Source organism: Cajanus cajan, chromosome 7 (assembly GCF_000230855.2).
Source record: "Cajanus cajan strain Asha chromosome 7, NIPB_CcT2T_4, whole genome shotgun sequence".
Taxonomy (NCBI): Eukaryota; Viridiplantae; Streptophyta; class Magnoliopsida; order Fabales; family Fabaceae; genus Cajanus; species Cajanus cajan.
The window spans coordinates 56,802,404-56,820,170 of NC_138523.1; the positions used below are offsets into that span (position 1 = coordinate 56,802,404).

The 17,767-nt window shown below is 34.6% G+C and overlaps 3 protein-coding genes across 5 annotated transcripts; 1 reads left to right on the plus strand and 2 right to left on the minus strand.

Moving 5' to 3' along the window:
* Positions 1–3,797: 3,797 nt before the first annotated feature.
* On the minus strand, positions 3,798–4,824 carry LOC109794660 (carbohydrate esterase, putative (DUF303)). The gene is made up of 2 exons (XM_020354104.3): positions 4,204–4,824; positions 3,798–4,088 (listed from the first exon to the last, which is right to left on the minus strand). Exons 1-2 carry the CDS (start codon positions 4,747–4,749, stop codon positions 3,894–3,896), a joined length of 741 nt encoding a protein of 246 aa, XP_020209693.2. The 5' UTR covers positions 4,750–4,824; the 3' UTR covers positions 3,798–3,893.
* Positions 4,825–7,246: 2,422 nt separating this feature from the next.
* LOC109795439 (Leucine-rich repeat protein kinase family protein) lies at positions 7,247–10,533 on the minus strand. The gene is made up of 2 exons (XM_083060204.1): positions 8,458–10,533; positions 7,247–8,051 (listed from the first exon to the last, which is right to left on the minus strand). Exons 1-2 carry the CDS (start codon positions 10,109–10,111, stop codon positions 7,408–7,410), a joined length of 2,298 nt encoding a protein of 765 aa, XP_082916330.1. The 5' UTR covers positions 10,112–10,533; the 3' UTR covers positions 7,247–7,407.
* Positions 10,534–15,131: 4,598 nt separating this feature from the next.
* On the plus strand, positions 15,132–17,502 carry TIC21 (translocon at inner membrane of chloroplasts 21). 3 transcript variants are annotated; one of them, XM_020381688.3, is made up of 5 exons: positions 15,132–15,479; positions 15,613–15,870; positions 15,989–16,192; positions 16,923–17,038; positions 17,138–17,502. In XM_020381688.3, the coding sequence occupies exons 1-4, from the start codon at positions 15,198–15,200 to the stop codon at positions 17,034–17,036; spliced, it is 858 nt and encodes a 285-aa protein (XP_020237277.1). In that variant the 5' UTR covers positions 15,132–15,197; the 3' UTR covers positions 17,037–17,038; positions 17,138–17,502. The 3 variants fall into 3 exon arrangements, with proteins under 3 accessions (XP_020237277.1, XP_082916331.1, XP_020237273.1); XM_020381684.3 differs by having other exon boundaries at positions 15,133–15,479; positions 16,923–17,053; XM_083060205.1 differs by having other exon boundaries at positions 16,923–17,502.
* The last annotated feature ends 265 nt before the right edge of the window (positions 17,503–17,767 follow it).

Genomic DNA, 17,767 nt, shown 5'->3' on the forward strand with positions numbered 1-17,767 from the left:
TCAAGCTCTTCCAAATCCACGCGCTCTTCCTCAATTCAATCAGTCTGCATAACCACCGTTTCCCGCAAGTGCCAATCTTGTCTCTGCCTTAAAGTATTTTTTTTTATCATTTATTTTATTTATATTTTAAGTAAAATATACGGATGCATAAAGTATTTTTTTTACGCTGATATAGTATAGAATAAATCATTAACCTTACTCCCCGATTGTGATGAATGTTTATACGAAAAATACTTTAAAAATTTCTAAAGTATAGTGAAAAGGCAGGAAGTTTTATTGAAGAAACTTGAAGTAGTTAAGTTGGAGCATAATTGGTGGAGGTTATGAGTTATGAGATACAGGAACAGAATGCCACGCTCTCCTTGTCGCGTGAGTCAGATATCACCACCAACCCAAATGAGTAATGAATAAACATCAACCTGGGTGGGACCCCTTTGGTTGGTATCCTTTTATTTTATTTTATTTTTCAACTGTGGTTTGGTGGCCATAGGTTTTCAATTTTATTTATTATTTTTATCAATTTAATATTATTGAAATTATTCTATTTTATTTTCTTATAATTACAATGTCAATTTTATTATAATTTTATAGAAATAGAATTTTAAATTAATTAATTAATTATTAATTAAGTAATTCAAATATTTAATAAATTATTCAGAATAAATAACTAAATTAATTAAATACTATTTATTATGATAATTAAATTAATGAACATAAGTCATAACAGTTGATCAAATATTATAATTATTTTAAATAATTTTGTGATTTAAATATATAAAAAATTAATGTTATACTATACATAACTTTTTTTATGTACTTTGTATTCTTACACATTAGTAAATTTAATTTTTCCTTTTTATATATTCTTGTATTATTTCTTTGAAATAAGTTTTTGTCTTTTTATTTTATCTGAATATCAACTTTTTATACAAAATATCAAAATTTTTAATTCTAGATTTTGGTATTTGAAATTTGTTTTCTGACATTATTTTACAACTTATACAAATTGAGTTTTTGAAATCTTTTTTTCTTTGCCAATAGCATCTCCAAATTTACTAGGTTAGACACAAATCATCCTCACAGTAGTTTAACTGTCACTAAATAATTTTCTTGCACAATAAAATTAAACATAATTTTTTTTCATTAAATAGATTATTCTCATAATGTATCAGAGCAAAATAGTTAATTCAATAATAAAAAAAAGTCTCATTGTAATATATATATATATATATATATATATATATATATATATATATATATAACCTCAATATAAACCTCATTGCATAAAACAAGTTCCCGACTAATATTTTAACATTTGCATGACTTATATATGCAATAAAAAATGAATATTGAAGAATGCATTAATCACTACCATTTTCATTCAATGATCTTCTCGTCATTTGAAATTTGTTGTTTGAATTTCAAAACACAGAAAACAATATTTTTCTAATTTCTTGTATTATGCAGCATCGTCACAACGATTTTTTCATCCAGTAATATATTTTTTTATAATTATTTTATCAATTCAATTCATAAAGAAGTATTTCGATAAATTAATTAATAAGTAAATTTTTTACTGAAAATAAATCAAATTCTAACGGCATCAATTTATATTCAAATATCACACTCAAATTATAAGTTTATACAAATGAATAAAAAAAAGATAAAAGATTCCATTTTGATTCTAACAACAAATATATTTTAATATTTATCTTTGAATTCTCTCTAGCATGATAGACTACATGTCATGAGAATTTTTTTATTAATATATAAGAAATATACTATTTAAAAATATACGTGTATACATTTAATAGAAAGTGTTTTATAATTTATTAATTTAATCTAAATCGCGTATATCCTTATATTACATTCTTTTATTATATATCTAAGACAACCATGCTTAGGTTAGATTATATATTCTTCTAGTACATCTCTCTCTTTATTATATGAGACTCAAATATAAAACAAATAGTTAAATCAAAATAACATTGTGCAAATTGATTCACATTTTATACATAACATAAATCATTAATAATTACTAAATAGAATATACTTACGAATAAATTACAATTTTTTAACATATAATGTTGCATAAAAAATATTTTTTATGCCACACATATTTATGTAATAAGTAATTTAAGTGATTTTTGTCCTTAAAATTTACAATTATAATTATCACAATTCACTAAAAAAGAATTTAATCAAAATGGTGGGTGAGGGTAATATTCACTAGATTAAATTTGAATCATATTACTGTCAATGTAATATTTATGGATAAAAAATAAAATAAATTCAATAAAATTATTTGATTTGATATCTCATTTATGTACATTAAAGTCAATACACAATATGCTTTTAAAATGTATAAAATATGAATAATTTGATTTTTTTTATTATTGTTCAAATTTCACAAGATTCAATACAAATAGTTTCAGTAATATATAAATATAATTTAAATGCTGAATGGGTAAAAATAACAATTTAAATAAAATATTTGAAGTGTACTAATAAATGTAATTTGTATTTGTGTAAGTTAATCATTCCCTCTGTGTTTGTGTTTTGGTGATAAAGTAGGTCAAAGGTCCAAACAAGTGTGTGTTTAGGAGCTTCCCTTAGTATACTCTTAAGCTAAGTATGCGAATGGAATTAATCAAGGGAGTTGAGGGGCTTATTGGGTCACACGCGATTTATAAGCTAATCGGCGCAAAGGAGAACCAGTCTTAACAATAATCATTCATCTTTGAGAAACTCCTATAAAGAAAAATCTTAATTAGACTAACGATTAAACCCCATTGTTAAGAATGAAGGATTCAACACTGTTCCGGCCAAAGGGTGGATTAGGATTTTTTCCTAGGTTAAGCCTTAGAGCCAGAACATTCAAAAGTGTAATCTACCGTCTTAATTCTAGGATTTTAGGTTTTATATTTTTCTGTTCATGGGCCTCTTGGGCCTTGTGAGCGCGAAGATTTCCATAATGATTTTCCTTGAGAATATTTGATTATCAAAGATAGGTTTTTCTTCCTTGATTCTTGGACCAGTCCAAGGGATGAGACCCACTCAGACTTTGGCCGACCATACCCTGGCCGAGCTCACCATGACCGAGCACACCCAGGTCGATCTCACCATGGCCGAGCACACCCTGGCTGATCTCACCATGACCGACCACACCCTGGCCGAGCTCGTCCAGGGGGTGGGTGAGATCGCGGTCTGACTGATCTTACCCATGCGAGAGGTTAGATCGTCTACTGACCGAGAAGACCCATATTCAAGAATCATCGGATCAAATCCTGTAAGGAGTATCAGATCGGGATCCGACTAGGACGGTAAAAACACGATTCCCAATTTGAAGTGTAGGCAACTATAAACTGAGCTTTATGCTTCTAACGAGTCCCCACAAGAAGTTTGCTTAGACTCATAATGAAGGAACCATTAGAGTAGAATTTAACTATCCTTGAGATGGAGCATGCCATTTAAAAAAGGAATTGAAGAGCTTGCACAAGATGAAATGGACATTGCAACGAATGAGAGATGTTACACACCTGGGCCATAATTTTGTGACAAACAGAAAGTGGAGGGATGGGTTTATTCGCAAACAAGACATCTGGCCTCAATAGTCAATATTCACTATCCTCTTCTTATGAAATTCATTTGTCGGCAAAACATTATTAAATGCTTTCCATAAGGTAAATTTAATTCTTTGATGCACTTACCACTTCTAAATGAACATCCACTGAGTTAAAGAGTGTAGCTGAACATTGTGAGAAATCTGGTTTAGCATTCCATAAGCTGAAGAGACGGAAATTAATTCTCATCATTTGTATTATGAGTAAAATAATATATAAAAGTGGAAGATAAAGTTTCACATTAAGCCAAACAAACAAGTGATGATGAGATCAGGCATGAAAATGGGTAAGATAGGCCTCAGCCATGATATGACCCAACTGAACTTGAGCCTCGGTTGTAAGGTGAAGATTATCTTTCTGCAGTTGCAATCCCTTAGCGTCCACGCAAATCACATTCGGAAGATCAATCGCTTTTTGTGCCTCTCTCACTTTCTCCATGTACTCAGACCCAGAGGCTAATGCCACCTACACATAGGGAATTTTCAATGTTAAAATATATATATATATATATATATATATATATATATATATATATATATATATAAAAGATAAAATTGTGGTAAATAGAAAGGAACCTTACCTGAATAATGGGAAGAGAAGGAAAATGGAGGTCTTGACGAACATTATGGATGAGGGTTTCCATGTTGAGTTTGTAAGCAGCAGCTTTAGCCTCGGTGTCAGTGTCGCTTTCTCCTTGGAACCACAGAAGCGCTTTGATTTCACAATTGTTGTCAAGCTTCAAGCTTTCCTTCGCCCTCTTCACCATGTTCTCGTACAGCTTCTCCCCACGCGCCCACTCCCTTATGGCGGTGCCGCCCACGGCGCAGGGGACCAGACCTAACTCGCCCGCCACGCCCCGCCGCACTAGCGCGTTCGCGAAGGGCATGGCGGGGCCCACGCCGCAGACTTTGGTGGTGTCGATGTCGGCGTGGAGGGGATCGCGCGCCGGCTCCCATTGGAGGGTGGTGGCGAGGCGGAGGATGGAAGGGTCGGGGCGGCACTCCGGCGGAACGACGCCGTCCCAATACTTTTTAGCGGTGTTATTGTCCCTGACGACGCCACCCCGACCAGCCATGTTGCTTTGACCTGAGAGTATGAAGATTTGCCTTTTCTTGTTGGTTTCCATGGCTCCTACCTTCCAACGTTCCTCTCAATTGTTCCATCTATCAAGTGGTTATTCATTATAAAACAGGTGGACCCGTGAAACTCGTTTCTAAAATTTCATTTCTTTAAATCATATTGCGCATAACTTTATTATGCACCAATTCATTTGGTTCATAAGAATCAATACCATTCTTTAATATCATTTGGTTCTTAACCTTAGACTGAGATTGTAATTGTGTTTTGCTTATACATTATGAAGCATAATTTTTTTTTTTATGATTTTAGTCTCGTTCAATTTCAAAATAAATTTATTTTAATTTTTAAAGTTAAATTTTATAATTTTTTAAAATTTTATTTTAATTTTTATATTTAAATTAATTTATCAAATAGTATTATATAAAATTTATTTATTAGTATCGTTATTATATTATTGTTTAAATTTATCATTTTAAATGTGTTATTGGTAACATAAAAATTTAAAATTAAATTTTTAAAAAATTTTAGACTAAAAAAATAGTCTTAAATTTGATAAATTAAAAATAGATTTACTTTAAATTTAAATAACTAAAATTATATTTAAATAAAAAATAATAATCAATATTATAATACATAAACTAATTTTTGTAATTATTTTTTCATTTATATAAGTTTAGAGAGAATAAAAATAAATTTATCTTGTTTATATATTTTTCTTCTAAAACTATACCAAAATCTCCATAGGGATTAGTCTCAAATCGTGTATCCAGGAGATCAAGACACAATTCCAAGGCTACAAGGAAAGATGTAGATCAGTCACTTTAGATAGTCAACTAAATAGAGTTATTATTTTGCTTTCTTAATTAATGTTGATATATCTTCTAATCAATTAGAATGTATATGTTTTATATATTTTTTTAATTATTACTTGTCTTTTTCTAAATTACTTAGAGTGTATGTACAAATTTAGTCTTATATAAAAAATTAATAATTATACTAAATTTAGTTTATAAATAAGAAGAAAGATATTATATTTATGATGTACCAACAACCAACCAATAAGGTCCAAAAACATGCACATTTTCAATTTAGCAAACCATCAAACTGAACACGTTTTCATTTTTTGTTGTTTCTTATTTGGTTAAATAATAACTTGAGTCAACTCATAAATTATAATCTTAAATTTTGTTTAGATGATCTTTTTTATAAACGTCTGTAAGAGAAGTAAATAAGAAGTTAAAATGAAATAAATTTCTTTGACAAGTTCAAATTAACCTATGTGTAATTTAAGATGTAGAAATTATTTCATTTAATTTCTATAAAACTGATTTTAACTTATATGTAAATAAATTTTAGTTATGGTTAAAATTTAATTTATTATTTATTATCCTATAAATATTTATGCATCAATTTATTTAAATAACACTTTAATGGTATTTAGGTGGTTCAACTTCATCACTTTTTCTTTTGTTAGGTGTGTGTTTAAATAACACTTGTTTTGTTTCATCAAATTTTTCTCTACAGCTAAAATCAAAACATTTATTATATTATGATTATCATTCCTTGTTAGTTGCTGTGCAGATATCAACAAAGCCTCCTATTATCGCGGTTATATTGGTAATTTTTTGTTTTGCTAAGGCTATGTTGTAAATTTAAAACCACGTTCCATTTTTACATTGGGCTTAATGTTTCTTAACATGGTTCTAGATATTTAGGCCTTTAATGTTAAGAAGTCTAATGTTTTTTGACAAAAAAAAAAAAAAAAAAACTCAAAGATGATGGTTCAGCTTGATATCATGACAAGCAATTGGGCCTAGACTGTCTTTGTAATGAATGTGGAACAAAAACAAGTTGTAATTTTGTTGTCATGAGCATTATGAAGAGTTGGGAATCTGGTAGTGTCGGTAGATAGGGATTTTGTGTATATTTACATAAGAATTTTTAAATAATATTAATGAATTTTTCGAGGAATATATATGTGGGTAAATCAGAAATTACTGAAGGCAGCTGATGAGAGTTGTTCATGGATCGTCTGGAAATACAGCTAAACCATTTTATGATTCACCAAGAAACAAAAACCATCATTAGATACTCCTTATCTATGCGACCCATCAACAACCTGACACTATTTATTTATTTATTTATTTTCTTATCCTCGATCCAGCAGGAAACCACATGCATTTGGAGTTAAAATTTATTATATTAATTAAAACCAGCAAGCACATGCTCCACTGCTGCCATTGCCATGAAGCATGCGCTTAATCCAACTTATTTTATAAAGATAAATATTCGTTACTACCAATTTCTTTAAGAATTGAAAATGTTTTAAACACAAGCGAATATTTCTATTTAAATTAAATAGAAATATTAAAAACTGACAACGAAAGAGTGCAGTCTATTGTAGTATCAGTTATGAAAGACTTTAGATCCACCCTGTCACTGTCCAAGCATTAATCAAATTCAGAAGCACTCGTTCTCCATCATTCACATGTACGACTAAACATGAATATCGGTTCTTGCGGAAGATTAATAGTCAGCAAGAGTGGCGAAAAGCACCTTAATTATAGATTGGATTGGGTGATCAATGTTACAATTAATCATTGTTACTAGCATGCATGCACAAACAATTAAACACTTGTCTCTAACAAGGTCAAGAAAAGAAGGAAAAGGCTAAAAATAGAGGCTTATGATTTATAAAGAAGAATTAATTGAGGGTAGCAGCATGGATCTTGTCCAAGATTTGTAGAGCCTCTTTCATGGAGGGTCTCTTTTGTGGGACCGGACAAGCACAGCTGAGGCCCAACTTGAACCATGCCAATAACACACTCTCTCTTGTTTCCATGTCACACTTTATTGCCACGTCAGCCATCTTCAACACCCGGTTCTTCTCCTCTTCCACCGAACCCGGTTCATGCCACTGTTCCAACTCCCGCTCCAACAAAACCCTCCCAGTTAGAAGCTCCAGCAACACCACGCCGAAAGAGTACACGTCCCATTTGTTGCTGGCCTTGATGTTTTTAAACGTTTCTGGTGCTTGATAGGCCATTAGGCCCACCGTACTGGACGATGAGCCCATTGTCGTGTAGGGGCTTGAACCCAATGTTAGCTCTTGTTGTCTTGCCGAACCGTTTGCTCTGTGGGCGATCGCGACGTCATTCAACAGGAGCCGGTCCACCCCAAAATCGCTTATCACGGCTTCCATTTCCGAGTTTAATAGAATGTTGCTCGGTTTAACGTTGCCATGCACGTGTTTCTTCTCGTGAATGAAGGCCAATCCTCGTGCCACCCCTTTTGCTATCTTCAATCGCCCCTCCAAGGACAATTTCAAAGAACATGTACCTCCTCTTCCTAAATATAATATATAAAACCTCCATCAAACAATATAATTCTCATCATTTATCACACTTAAAGAATGTTTAATTAATTTTTTTTAAAAAGCTAAAATATGCAGACATATAGTTCTTTACTAGTTTTTAGTATTGTTTTTGCTAGCTGTGCATTAATCATATATATTTAGAATGGACAACGTAAGCACACTGATATATTGAGCTTATAGTCCTACGTCTGTTTGTTGTCAAGCACTATAAATTTCTAATCAGAATTACTGATTCCTATAAAAAATAAAAAAAGTTGTCAAGATTGATTGGAAAACCTTATCAAAACACCACATGAAGTGTTTAATTAAGGTACCTAATGAATTGTTATGATTATGAATGATATTTGATGTGGTAAATAAGGTGGGGAGTGAACTTACTGTAACCCATGGTAGCGAGGCTGCCATTGGGAACATAGTCACATATTAGGAGTTTATCATCTTGACCCCAGCAGAAGCCACGAAGCTTAACCAAATTGGGGTGGCGAAGCTTTGCAATGGCACGCACTTGGTTCTCGAACTCCTTCATTCTTTGAATCTTACACTCACCGATCCTTCTAACGGCAAAGGCTCTCCCATCCTCCAGCACCGCCTTGTAAACAATGCTGACGTGGCTGTTTCCCAAAATATACGCTGAAGCCTTGAGCAAAGTCTTTAGCTCCAGGTTCGTTTCACCGTCGACGATTACAAGAGTGTTCCCGTTTTGTGCGCCGATGATGTCCACCGCAGTGTTGCTCTCGCGGTCACTGTCGGAGCTTGTTGCCTCTGAAGTTTCTTCTTCTTTGATTGTTAAGCAGGAACACGGAAGAGAAGGTGTTAGTGTTACTGTTCTCACATCTACCACTTGTCTTGAAACAGTTTCCTCTTTCTTTTCTGAGTTGCTGGAAACAGAAGCATTCATGTTTGGTTTTGGATTTGTGTATCTTTTTTCCCTGTGTTGGTAGATGAAGAGAATGATGAGGGCCAAAAGGGCCATGCCAGCTAAGTCTCCTACCACAATGGCTGCTATGGTGGAAGGTTTTAGGCCACTTGGTGAGACATTCTGGGTGGTGGTTCCTGTTGTGTTTGTTGAAGGTGTTGTGTCAATTGTTTTTGGCATGACTGCAATTGCTGGTGAAGATGTGGTGCCGTTGAGTGGAGCAGTGGATGCAGTAGAGGGAACAGTGCAAAGAAGCTTCAGAGGCTTACCACAGAGATCAGCATTCCCTGATAGAAACTCTGTCTTCTGGTTGAGCAAAGCCTCAGACCCTGGTATTGGTCCCGTTAGATTGTTGAATGAGAGATCCACTGTTGTGTTTCCAGAAATCTGTTTTGCAAATGCTAGAGGTATTGTTCCCGAAATCTTGTTGTAGGAGAGGTTCAAGTAGCGCAAGTTTTCGCCTCCAAAGTCATTTGGCAGAGAACCGTTGAGCAAGTTGGAGGACAAATCCAAAATCTCTACATGGTTGAACCCGGTTGGGACACTGCCAGAAAAGTAGTTACTCTTCAATGAAACAACGGTTAAGTTTGGTAAAGTAGGAAGCTTTTCTGGGATCAACCCGGCAAAGGCGTTGTCTGAGAGGTTGAGAAGTTTAAGGTTTGTGAGGTTACCAACCAGCTCAGGTAGTTCACCTGAGATGACATTGTTTGAGAGGGAAAGCACTTGAAGTTGGGAAGAGTTGAAGATAGTGTTGGGGAGAGAGCCGTTGAGGAAATTGTTGGAGAGATCGATTTGGCGAAGGTGTTGAATCATGCCTAAGTCTTTAGAAATGGAACCCAAAAGTTGGCTATTGGGAAGGGCCAAACTAGTTACTCTGAACAAGCCAGGGGAACCAGGTGGTCCAATTTCGGTGCATGTAACACCATGCCATGAACATGGAGTCACATCATCGTAGTTCCAGCTCTCTAGGACTGATAGTGGGTCACTGAGGATGGAGTATTTGAATTTAAGCAAAAGAATACCATCAGAGTTGAGAGATTTAGCAGATTGAAGAAGTAGGAGAAGGAAGGATGTGATTCTCCACCACAAATGGAGATTTTGGAAGTTAAGGCTCATGTTTCCCGTAGGTAATACAACATATTGGCTTGCAACTACAAGTTCATGGAGTAGAAAAAGAGGATAGAGGGGAAGAGGCAAACAGTGAAGGGATATGGTTACCAACTACAACTTGTTTGTTTTGTTCACCAAATCTTTTGATCAGTTTGGTGCTTGGGGGGTTAGAGAATTAGTGGAAGGACTTTTGGGAAGTAGCTAGGAAGTGTTAGTGTGGCAGACAAACAGGCTGGTATGTAAGAGGACGAAAAATGATTAAATGGGGGGTACTAAAGGTGGAATTGGTTTGAGTTGTAGGGAGAAAATGGCAGCAGAAAGCAAAGATAATTCTCCTTCTTTGTGCAGTTGATAAAGATGAACTGAACCTAACTGAAGGAAAGATAATAAAAGTGAGTTATATGGTACTGCTGTGCCTACTCTCTCTCTCTCTATCAAGTCTTAGGTAAAAAACAATTTTCTTTAGACATAATTGGCAAATAGAACCGAAAGGAATCTAATTGGTGCTACAAGACATCCGAGTGAGTTGGACTCCATATTTTGTATCAGAGTATCTGAATAGTCCACCACCACCCCCGTGAATTTAGTATTCCGTGGTCGATATGGGTGAAAAAAAAAAGAGAAATTTATAGGAAGGTGATTATATTACATTTTTCGCACCGTCTTTTACATTACAAAAAGAACTATAATAGTATATGCGATTTGTATTAACATGTGATTTACAGCTTGTAGGAGATACATTCTTATGGACCAATTATTTTGAAATTCAATTGATACTTAAATTCAAGGTGCAAAAAGACAGTAGGAGGTAGTTTTCTCTCTCAGTTGTAAATAAATTACTTATATTTACAAAATGGTATTTTAAATTAAAAAAATCTTAAATATGAATGATGAGTGATAATAGATAGCTTCTAGAATTCCTTATGAAATTGCAATGAGACAATAAGCTGAGGCCTTGGGACCGGAAGGGGCGGGGGCATCTCTTTCTTCTGTTTGTGTTTACCCCGTTTTCGTTGGGTTCGGTACCACCTACGTTTGGTTCCTATCATGGTCAAAGACAAGAGTACAATTCGGACAATGATGCTGAAGTGGTGTCAAATTCTCAATAGTAGTTAGTGATTAGTGATTATAAATACAAATCACAAAGATTAACCCAGTAATGTAAAGTTTAGACTTTAGATAATATGTCCTAGATCTTAAGTTCTAATTTTGTTGCCAGCATTGTAAAAGAGAAAAAAAGTTAGTGATAACAAATAGTAATTTTCAAGTCTTCAGTGTAGCTAAGCTACCAAAGTCACTAATCACCATTTGGACACATGTGCTTTCTGGTTTGAAACGTACAGTTTAATAATAACAAGATGGAGGGTCACGGGCATAAAGTAAACTACATGGGGGAGAAAAAACATTTCATTAATCTCTAATTCACTATACAAGTAAAGGGCATTCATGGCAGCAGTAAATGGGGAGTTGTTACTGTGACTTCACATGTTGCTGCTTCAATAGCAATTAAACTTGTGACAACTGCCCGTGTCACCATCATTTTCTTAAATAATGGACACTGAAGGATTCAAAAGGCATGTCGTGAATAATCTTAATTCCAACCTTAAAAGTGATAAATTATTGTCTATCATTAATGTAGTCTATGTAGTTCTAGACCATAATTTTTAAGAGGAAAAATTTCATAGCCCTTACTGTTAAAAAAAGAATAACAACACATATTTAATATCAACTGTCCCGAATTCTCCATTTTTTAACCTCAGTCACTAGGTTACTTACTTGTTTTACCATATAACAGATTTAAACTTATCTATATATGTCAAGACTGAAGATCTGTATATATTTTATTCGTGAGTATGCTTGTAACTTCATAAAAGGGACAAAACTTTCACATGAGACTTTACCTTTTTCTGAGATGAACGGAATCCAAGACTATGAATGAACAAGCGGTTTTTAAAAAACAAAGCGAGGACACTGTGCAAGTAAGTGATTAATTCCATATGAAGTTAAGAACACACTAATACTTTTGTTGGATTGCTTAAATTCTTAAATGCATTTCAATGAGTCGACAGAAGCTTACTTGCAGATCCAGTGTACTATCTGAGAAGAATGTGGGAATGGTCTCGCACAACGATTTCTGTAACTACTAGTTGGACTTGATTGTCTATCTTTTCTAGATCACTAGACCTGACCAATAGTTTCTCCACTAAAGGAATTTTGCAACTTGCAAGAAAAGAAGTGTTTTGGAGCTATAAAATGGGAGAATTTAGGAACGAAACTTTAAAAAATGTATAATTATTAATCATTAACAACAAGTAGGAACTAAATAACTACTTTAAATGGTAAATTAAAGATTAGTTTATATAGTTATGATTGGTCCATTCCAACTTGCAAAATGAAAAGTACTTTTGTCCTTTCACAACAAGTCTCTTATAAAATTATAATCTATGACGATAAAAAGTTGATGATGAATGGATGATGTTGAGTTCATTTCTTTTTTCTATGCTGATTTTGGAAAACAACTTGGAAGTAGAAGTATTTTAGTTCACAAACAGTTGCAAAAGTTTCTTTCGGTATGATTGGGAAAACTCATGCAACAGATGACAAGAAATTGAATGGTATTCCCCAACTGCTAATAACAGGACCCTACTTGAAGCAATGGTCCCAGAGAAGAAGCCAAAAGAATTAGTTTGTGAAAAGCCTCTATAACCCGTCTTTGGACTGTGTGAAATGAGATACAAGCAATATGGATAAAAATGGTGCCCCTCTTCTTAAATACAGGAAAAACAATCATTTGAAATGCCCAAAATAAGAATAAACAACTCTAAAATGTAGGCTGCAAACATAAGTGTCATTGAAGAATGATGTGTTTATAATCGTGTCCATGGGAGTAGAGATAGACACGAGGTTTCTATGGTGAATATATGAGACCATGAGCCCGTTTCATGAATCACATGCGACACTTTTGTCTTGAATTTTGATTTGTTACAATAGAATAGATGCGCAGCTCAGTGGTTAAATATGTAAGTATCTCTTGTAAGTTTTTTTCTTATTTGTTTGGTAATTTTCTAGAGACAATCATCTTAGCAATAAATGTAAACACTTGTTCTCTTCCAATAAAGAATACCAATGTTGGTTAGTGACTTTGCAAGACTCCCTCCACTAAATTCAACCCATTTGTTTATGCCTTTATATACAAGGTTAAAGGTTACATTATTTCTTATTTACAAGGCTGTTTGTCGATATGTGATGGGTACAAGGTTAAATTATTTTTCCTTGTTGAAAAATAAACAAAGTCCCAAGCAAGTTAAGGTGAAGAAAAGTAAAGAGTATATAAATTGAATTGTTGTGCCTAAGAGTGTTTAAACATTTTTTTTTATCAACTTTCACTTGTAAAAGTAAAACAGTCCAATAATCACCATATAAACTTCTATATAAATCCAATATATACTATGTACGCGCAAAACAAAATTTTTAGATTTTAAAAAATGACAAAAAAAAAAGAAGATACAATTCTATAGTTATACATTTCTCTTAGTCTCGACTTTAGGAATTATTTTTCTCGCTATCTTTTTTAGAGAACCCCTAAAGTTTCAACGAAAAAATGAAATAATTTTGGATTATCTTAATTGAAGTAATGAGTCTTCTATATATAGAGGGCTCATTACTTCAACTATTCCCCATGTTTTTCGAATGGATCTCTTAATTGTTGAGAGGGTTGTCCAAAAGCAGTATATAAGGCATACCCGGAAAAACTTACAAGCTTGCCTAGACTAAAGTGAAGCTAGACAACAACGATAACATGGATGAAAGTTTATATTTCTTTTTAATTGATTAATAAAGATGCATGCAAAGAAATGGTAAAGTAACATCTCCTCTTACTTGTGACATAAGGAAATAAGAAAGGGGTGATGGCGCAGTAAAATCCCAAAACCTGGCCTTACTTTGCTCAAAGTTTTTTAAAGTGGATGCTTTTTGAATCCATCTATGTTCAAAGTTGTTTAAAGGGATGACAAGCCGTATCCACCTTTGAATCCACTTCCCTCTTTTACTTTTTTTTTTAGCTCAGGTTGTCTTGCCCTTTCTTTCAGCGGTCATGATGCATTTGTTTCTTTTTGGTTTTTTCTCAGCACTACCGTTGAGAGGTCAGTGAACTACGACACGTGTGACAACATTATATATTTGTCACCTAACATGCTCGATAACGACAACATTGCATCATCACATGTCTGCCTATTTATGATCAAACAAATTGCAAAAAGTTTTGTCTAAAATTAGACCTCGTGATTCTAGGAGTGTGTCTTCGCCTCCTAATTATCATTTTTCAGCCACTTTTTTGAGCCGAAAATGATTTCGGCCCTTAAGATTATTATTTTTATATAAAAATAGTGTGAATCCACGAATATAGTTTTGGACTTGAGATCATGAACTACCGTGAATAACAGAGGATCCGGGGTTTAATATAATATAGCATAAGAGATATATAACTTTTAATATTTTCTTATTATTTTTGCACCAAATTGATGACATTGTCCGTGAATCATAAATCACCCTCATTAATTAATTTATTTATTTAGAGTAAATTAATACATAAGTACACTTTATTTATTTGTAATCTTAAACCTTCATTTTATTTTCCATGTCTTCATGACATGAATAGAAGAAAAAAGAAACACAACACGAAACGAGGAGTATTTTTTTTAAAAGAAATGAAGGGTATTGAAGTAATTTTACATAGTAAAAAATAAGAGAAGTGGAAGTGCAGTGTGCTTAGTAAGTTGGAAGATGTATATAGTAAAAGTCTAATAAGTAGTTCGCCTACCCATTATGCTCTATGGACAAGTTTTGGTCTTCAAATCTTCATGAGGCATGGTGGTATGAACATTTGCCAACACAGTGAGCAATGATTCAGTAATGAAGGCCCAACAGGTACGAGAAAGTGGCCCAAAATATCTTAACCGTAAACTGGGCCTTGCAACCCCTTGGATTCGAATTTGAAAGCGTGGTAATGAGGTAAGTACAGGACTGAAAAAGAAGAGACCATAAAAGCCAAACGGAGACCATTCTATTTCTTCTCTTCTCACCAACCACAGCCATGCAAACGCTACTTCTGCCGGCAACACGCGCCGGCAGCTTCGCGGCGGCGGCTCCTCTCTCAGCCTCCGCCATCGCCGCCCCTCGTCTCCCCCAACCATTTCTCCGGCCATATTCCCTGCCCTCACTCCCTCTCAATTTGACTCGTTCTTCTTCCTCTCTCGGTTCCTCCCTCGCTGGTCAACGATGGAAAAAGCTTCCATTAATCGCACGCGCTTCTTCGCAAGTGTCTCCGGTTTCCACTCACTCCAACGGCGAATCAGAGAAGGCGAAACTCGAGCAGGTACATTCTCGTCACTTCTCTCTCCCTCACCAACCAATGAGTGTGTGTTTTCTGAATTGCTGAACCGTCTTATTCGATTGCCGACTCGAATTGCATTTCTAGGGTTTCAAAATGTGGTTTTGTTGCGGTGCAGGTGGCGAAGAGATTGGAGAAGACGGCGAGGCATTTCAAGCGTTTGGGTAGCTTAGGGTTTTGGGGTCAGCTAGTGTGCACCGTCGTGGCTGCCGTTATACTCTCGTTTTCCGTCGTCATCACCGGAAAAGTGACGTCGCCGGCCACGTTTTATGCCACTGCGGGTGGAATAGTGGCTGCCTTCATTTCCGTGTTTTGGTCCTTTGGCTATATTCGCCTCTCTGAGAAGCTTCAAAGAACTGCAAATGACCCTACCAAGGTGTGTCAATTATTGAATTTGATTAGGGAGCTGAATGATGTTAATTTCGCAATGTTCACTTAGTTTTGTCAATGTGAAGGAATTGTCTGTTTGTATATCTTTAACATATAACTTTCAGGCACCCCCTCGCGCTGATGTAGTGAAAGGGTTGAAAAATGGTATAATAATGAACCTATTGGGGATGGGTGCTGCTATCCTTGGAATGCAAGCCACGGTTGGATTGTTAGTTGCAAAGGCTCTCACTTCCTCAGCCAACCCGTATTATCAGGGAATATCACCTGGTAACAGCCCAGTTCTCGCATTGGATGTATTTTTGGTGCAGGTATGTCTTGAGTAGAAAGTTTCCCTTCTACAGATTTTTTTTTGCTGGGTTTGTGCTCGAGCTAAATTCTGTAATTTAAGTTTAATTCTTGTTTTCATCAGTTTTATTCTCATTAGTTTCCTCTGTTCCCTTTGTTCTGCAAGCCTTGTCCTCTGATATGCACCCATTTTCTAAGACGAGACAAATTTTAAATAATGTAAATGACTTATGAAAATAGGAAAGGTTGTGATGTTTAGTTTTTTTCCATGAAGTTGATATGTTTTAACTAACAAATAACAATTACAAAATGGGGAATGCTAGTATCTCGCATTTTCTAATGCACTTTCTCCAATACATTCTTCACTATTGGGTAAAATTTATGTGTTTCTACCAAATTTATATGGGGTAGAACTGACAATTTTTAGTGGGTTGATATGAATTTCACCCAATAGTGTAGAGTGTGTTGGAAAAAAGTGTGATGGATAGGGTCTATTGCCAGTATTTCCGTAAATATTACCTCCACTGTTTTCATGATTTTCTTAAGGAAATGATGATAATAACAAAATCTTGTTTCCAGAAACAAAAGGTGGCATTTTTGTTATGTCTGATCTTGGTGAATATTTTCATAGATTTTCGTTGTCTTAGACACAAGTATACAACATATGGTCTTCAGCAAAAGCAATGATTGGCCACTTGGCGCCACTCATCAAGAAATGTGTAACACTATTAAACACTTATTTTATTTTTACAGGCTTCAGCGAACACTATTCTTTCTCATTTCCTTGGGCTTGTTTTCTCACTCGAGTTGTTGCGATCAGTCACACTTCCGCCTTCAGAAGCAACTCCATTTCCCAAGTTTGCATAATGGTTGTCTCGAGACTAGTATGATGAAATCACACCCAAAACTTGTACCCTTATTGGTGGTGGTTGTTTCCTTAATGAATTGTTTTCATTTTTTTGATACAGCGTTTTAAGGCCTTCTTCCTAGGCAATTGACATCATCACGTATTTCCAATTTCAAAAGAACATGTGCAATATTGCTAATAAGCATGATAACTCAGCAAATGAAGATCCTTGGGTTGATTATTACAATGGCAGGAGTAGATCGCGTTGTCTGTCTACGCTTCACAGCTTGGAGTTATCACTTACTTTCATAGCTTGTCTCGGTATGTGTCAATAGGAGAAATTTCGAAAAACAACTTTGAAATAATTGTATATTAGACCTGTCATGCTATCTGCGGGTTTTTGTTTCTTTTCAAAATACTCGCCAGCTTGTTTGACAGTATGATGTGGAGTTTTTTTTATCAAAGGAACAAAGTTTTTTTTTGTTAGGGTTTCTTTGTGCCCATGATTTTGTATTTGCATCACTCATTATGATTTATGCATCAGAATCTTGTGCAGTATTTGTCATGGTTCATGCGCGATATTCACATGGGTTGTGTGCAAGTTAGGACTAAGAATCTACTCCTAACTGCGTATGGAACTGAAACTATCTTGGTTGTTTCACTTGTAGTTGTGATCAAACTAACCGTTACTATATTTTTTTCTCACGCTAAACTGCTATCTGCCAACACATTGGGTTTTTTATTTCTTGTT

What these genes read in the sequence shown, in the direction of transcription:
- LOC109795439 (XM_083060204.1), bottom strand. Translation starts at nt 10,111, where the DNA reads ATGAGCCTTAACTTCCAAAATCTCCATTTGTGGTGGAGAATCACATCC. An exon ending in CCTCGCTACCATGGGTTACA is followed by an intron (nt 8,052 to 8,457) that starts GTAAGTTCACTC and finishes TATTATATTTAG; the next exon opens with GAAGAGGAGGTACATGTTCT.
- LOC109794660 (XM_020354104.3), bottom strand. Translation starts at nt 4,749, where the DNA reads ATGGAAACCAACAAGAAAAGGCAAATCTTCATACTCTCAGGTCAAAGC. An exon ending in CTTCTCTTCCCATTATTCAG is followed by an intron (nt 4,089 to 4,203) that starts GTAAGGTTCCTT and finishes CCCTATGTGTAG; the next exon opens with GTGGCATTAGCCTCTGGGTC.
- TIC21 (XM_083060205.1), top strand. Translation starts at nt 15,198, where the DNA reads ATGCAAACGCTACTTCTGCCGGCAACACGCGCCGGCAGCTTCGCGGCG. An exon ending in CTGCAAATGACCCTACCAAG is followed by an intron (nt 15,871 to 15,988) that starts GTGTGTCAATTA and finishes TATAACTTTCAG; the next exon opens with GCACCCCCTCGCGCTGATGT. An exon ending in TGGATGTATTTTTGGTGCAG is followed by an intron (nt 16,193 to 16,922) that starts GTATGTCTTGAG and finishes TTATTTTTACAG; the next exon opens with GCTTCAGCGAACACTATTCT.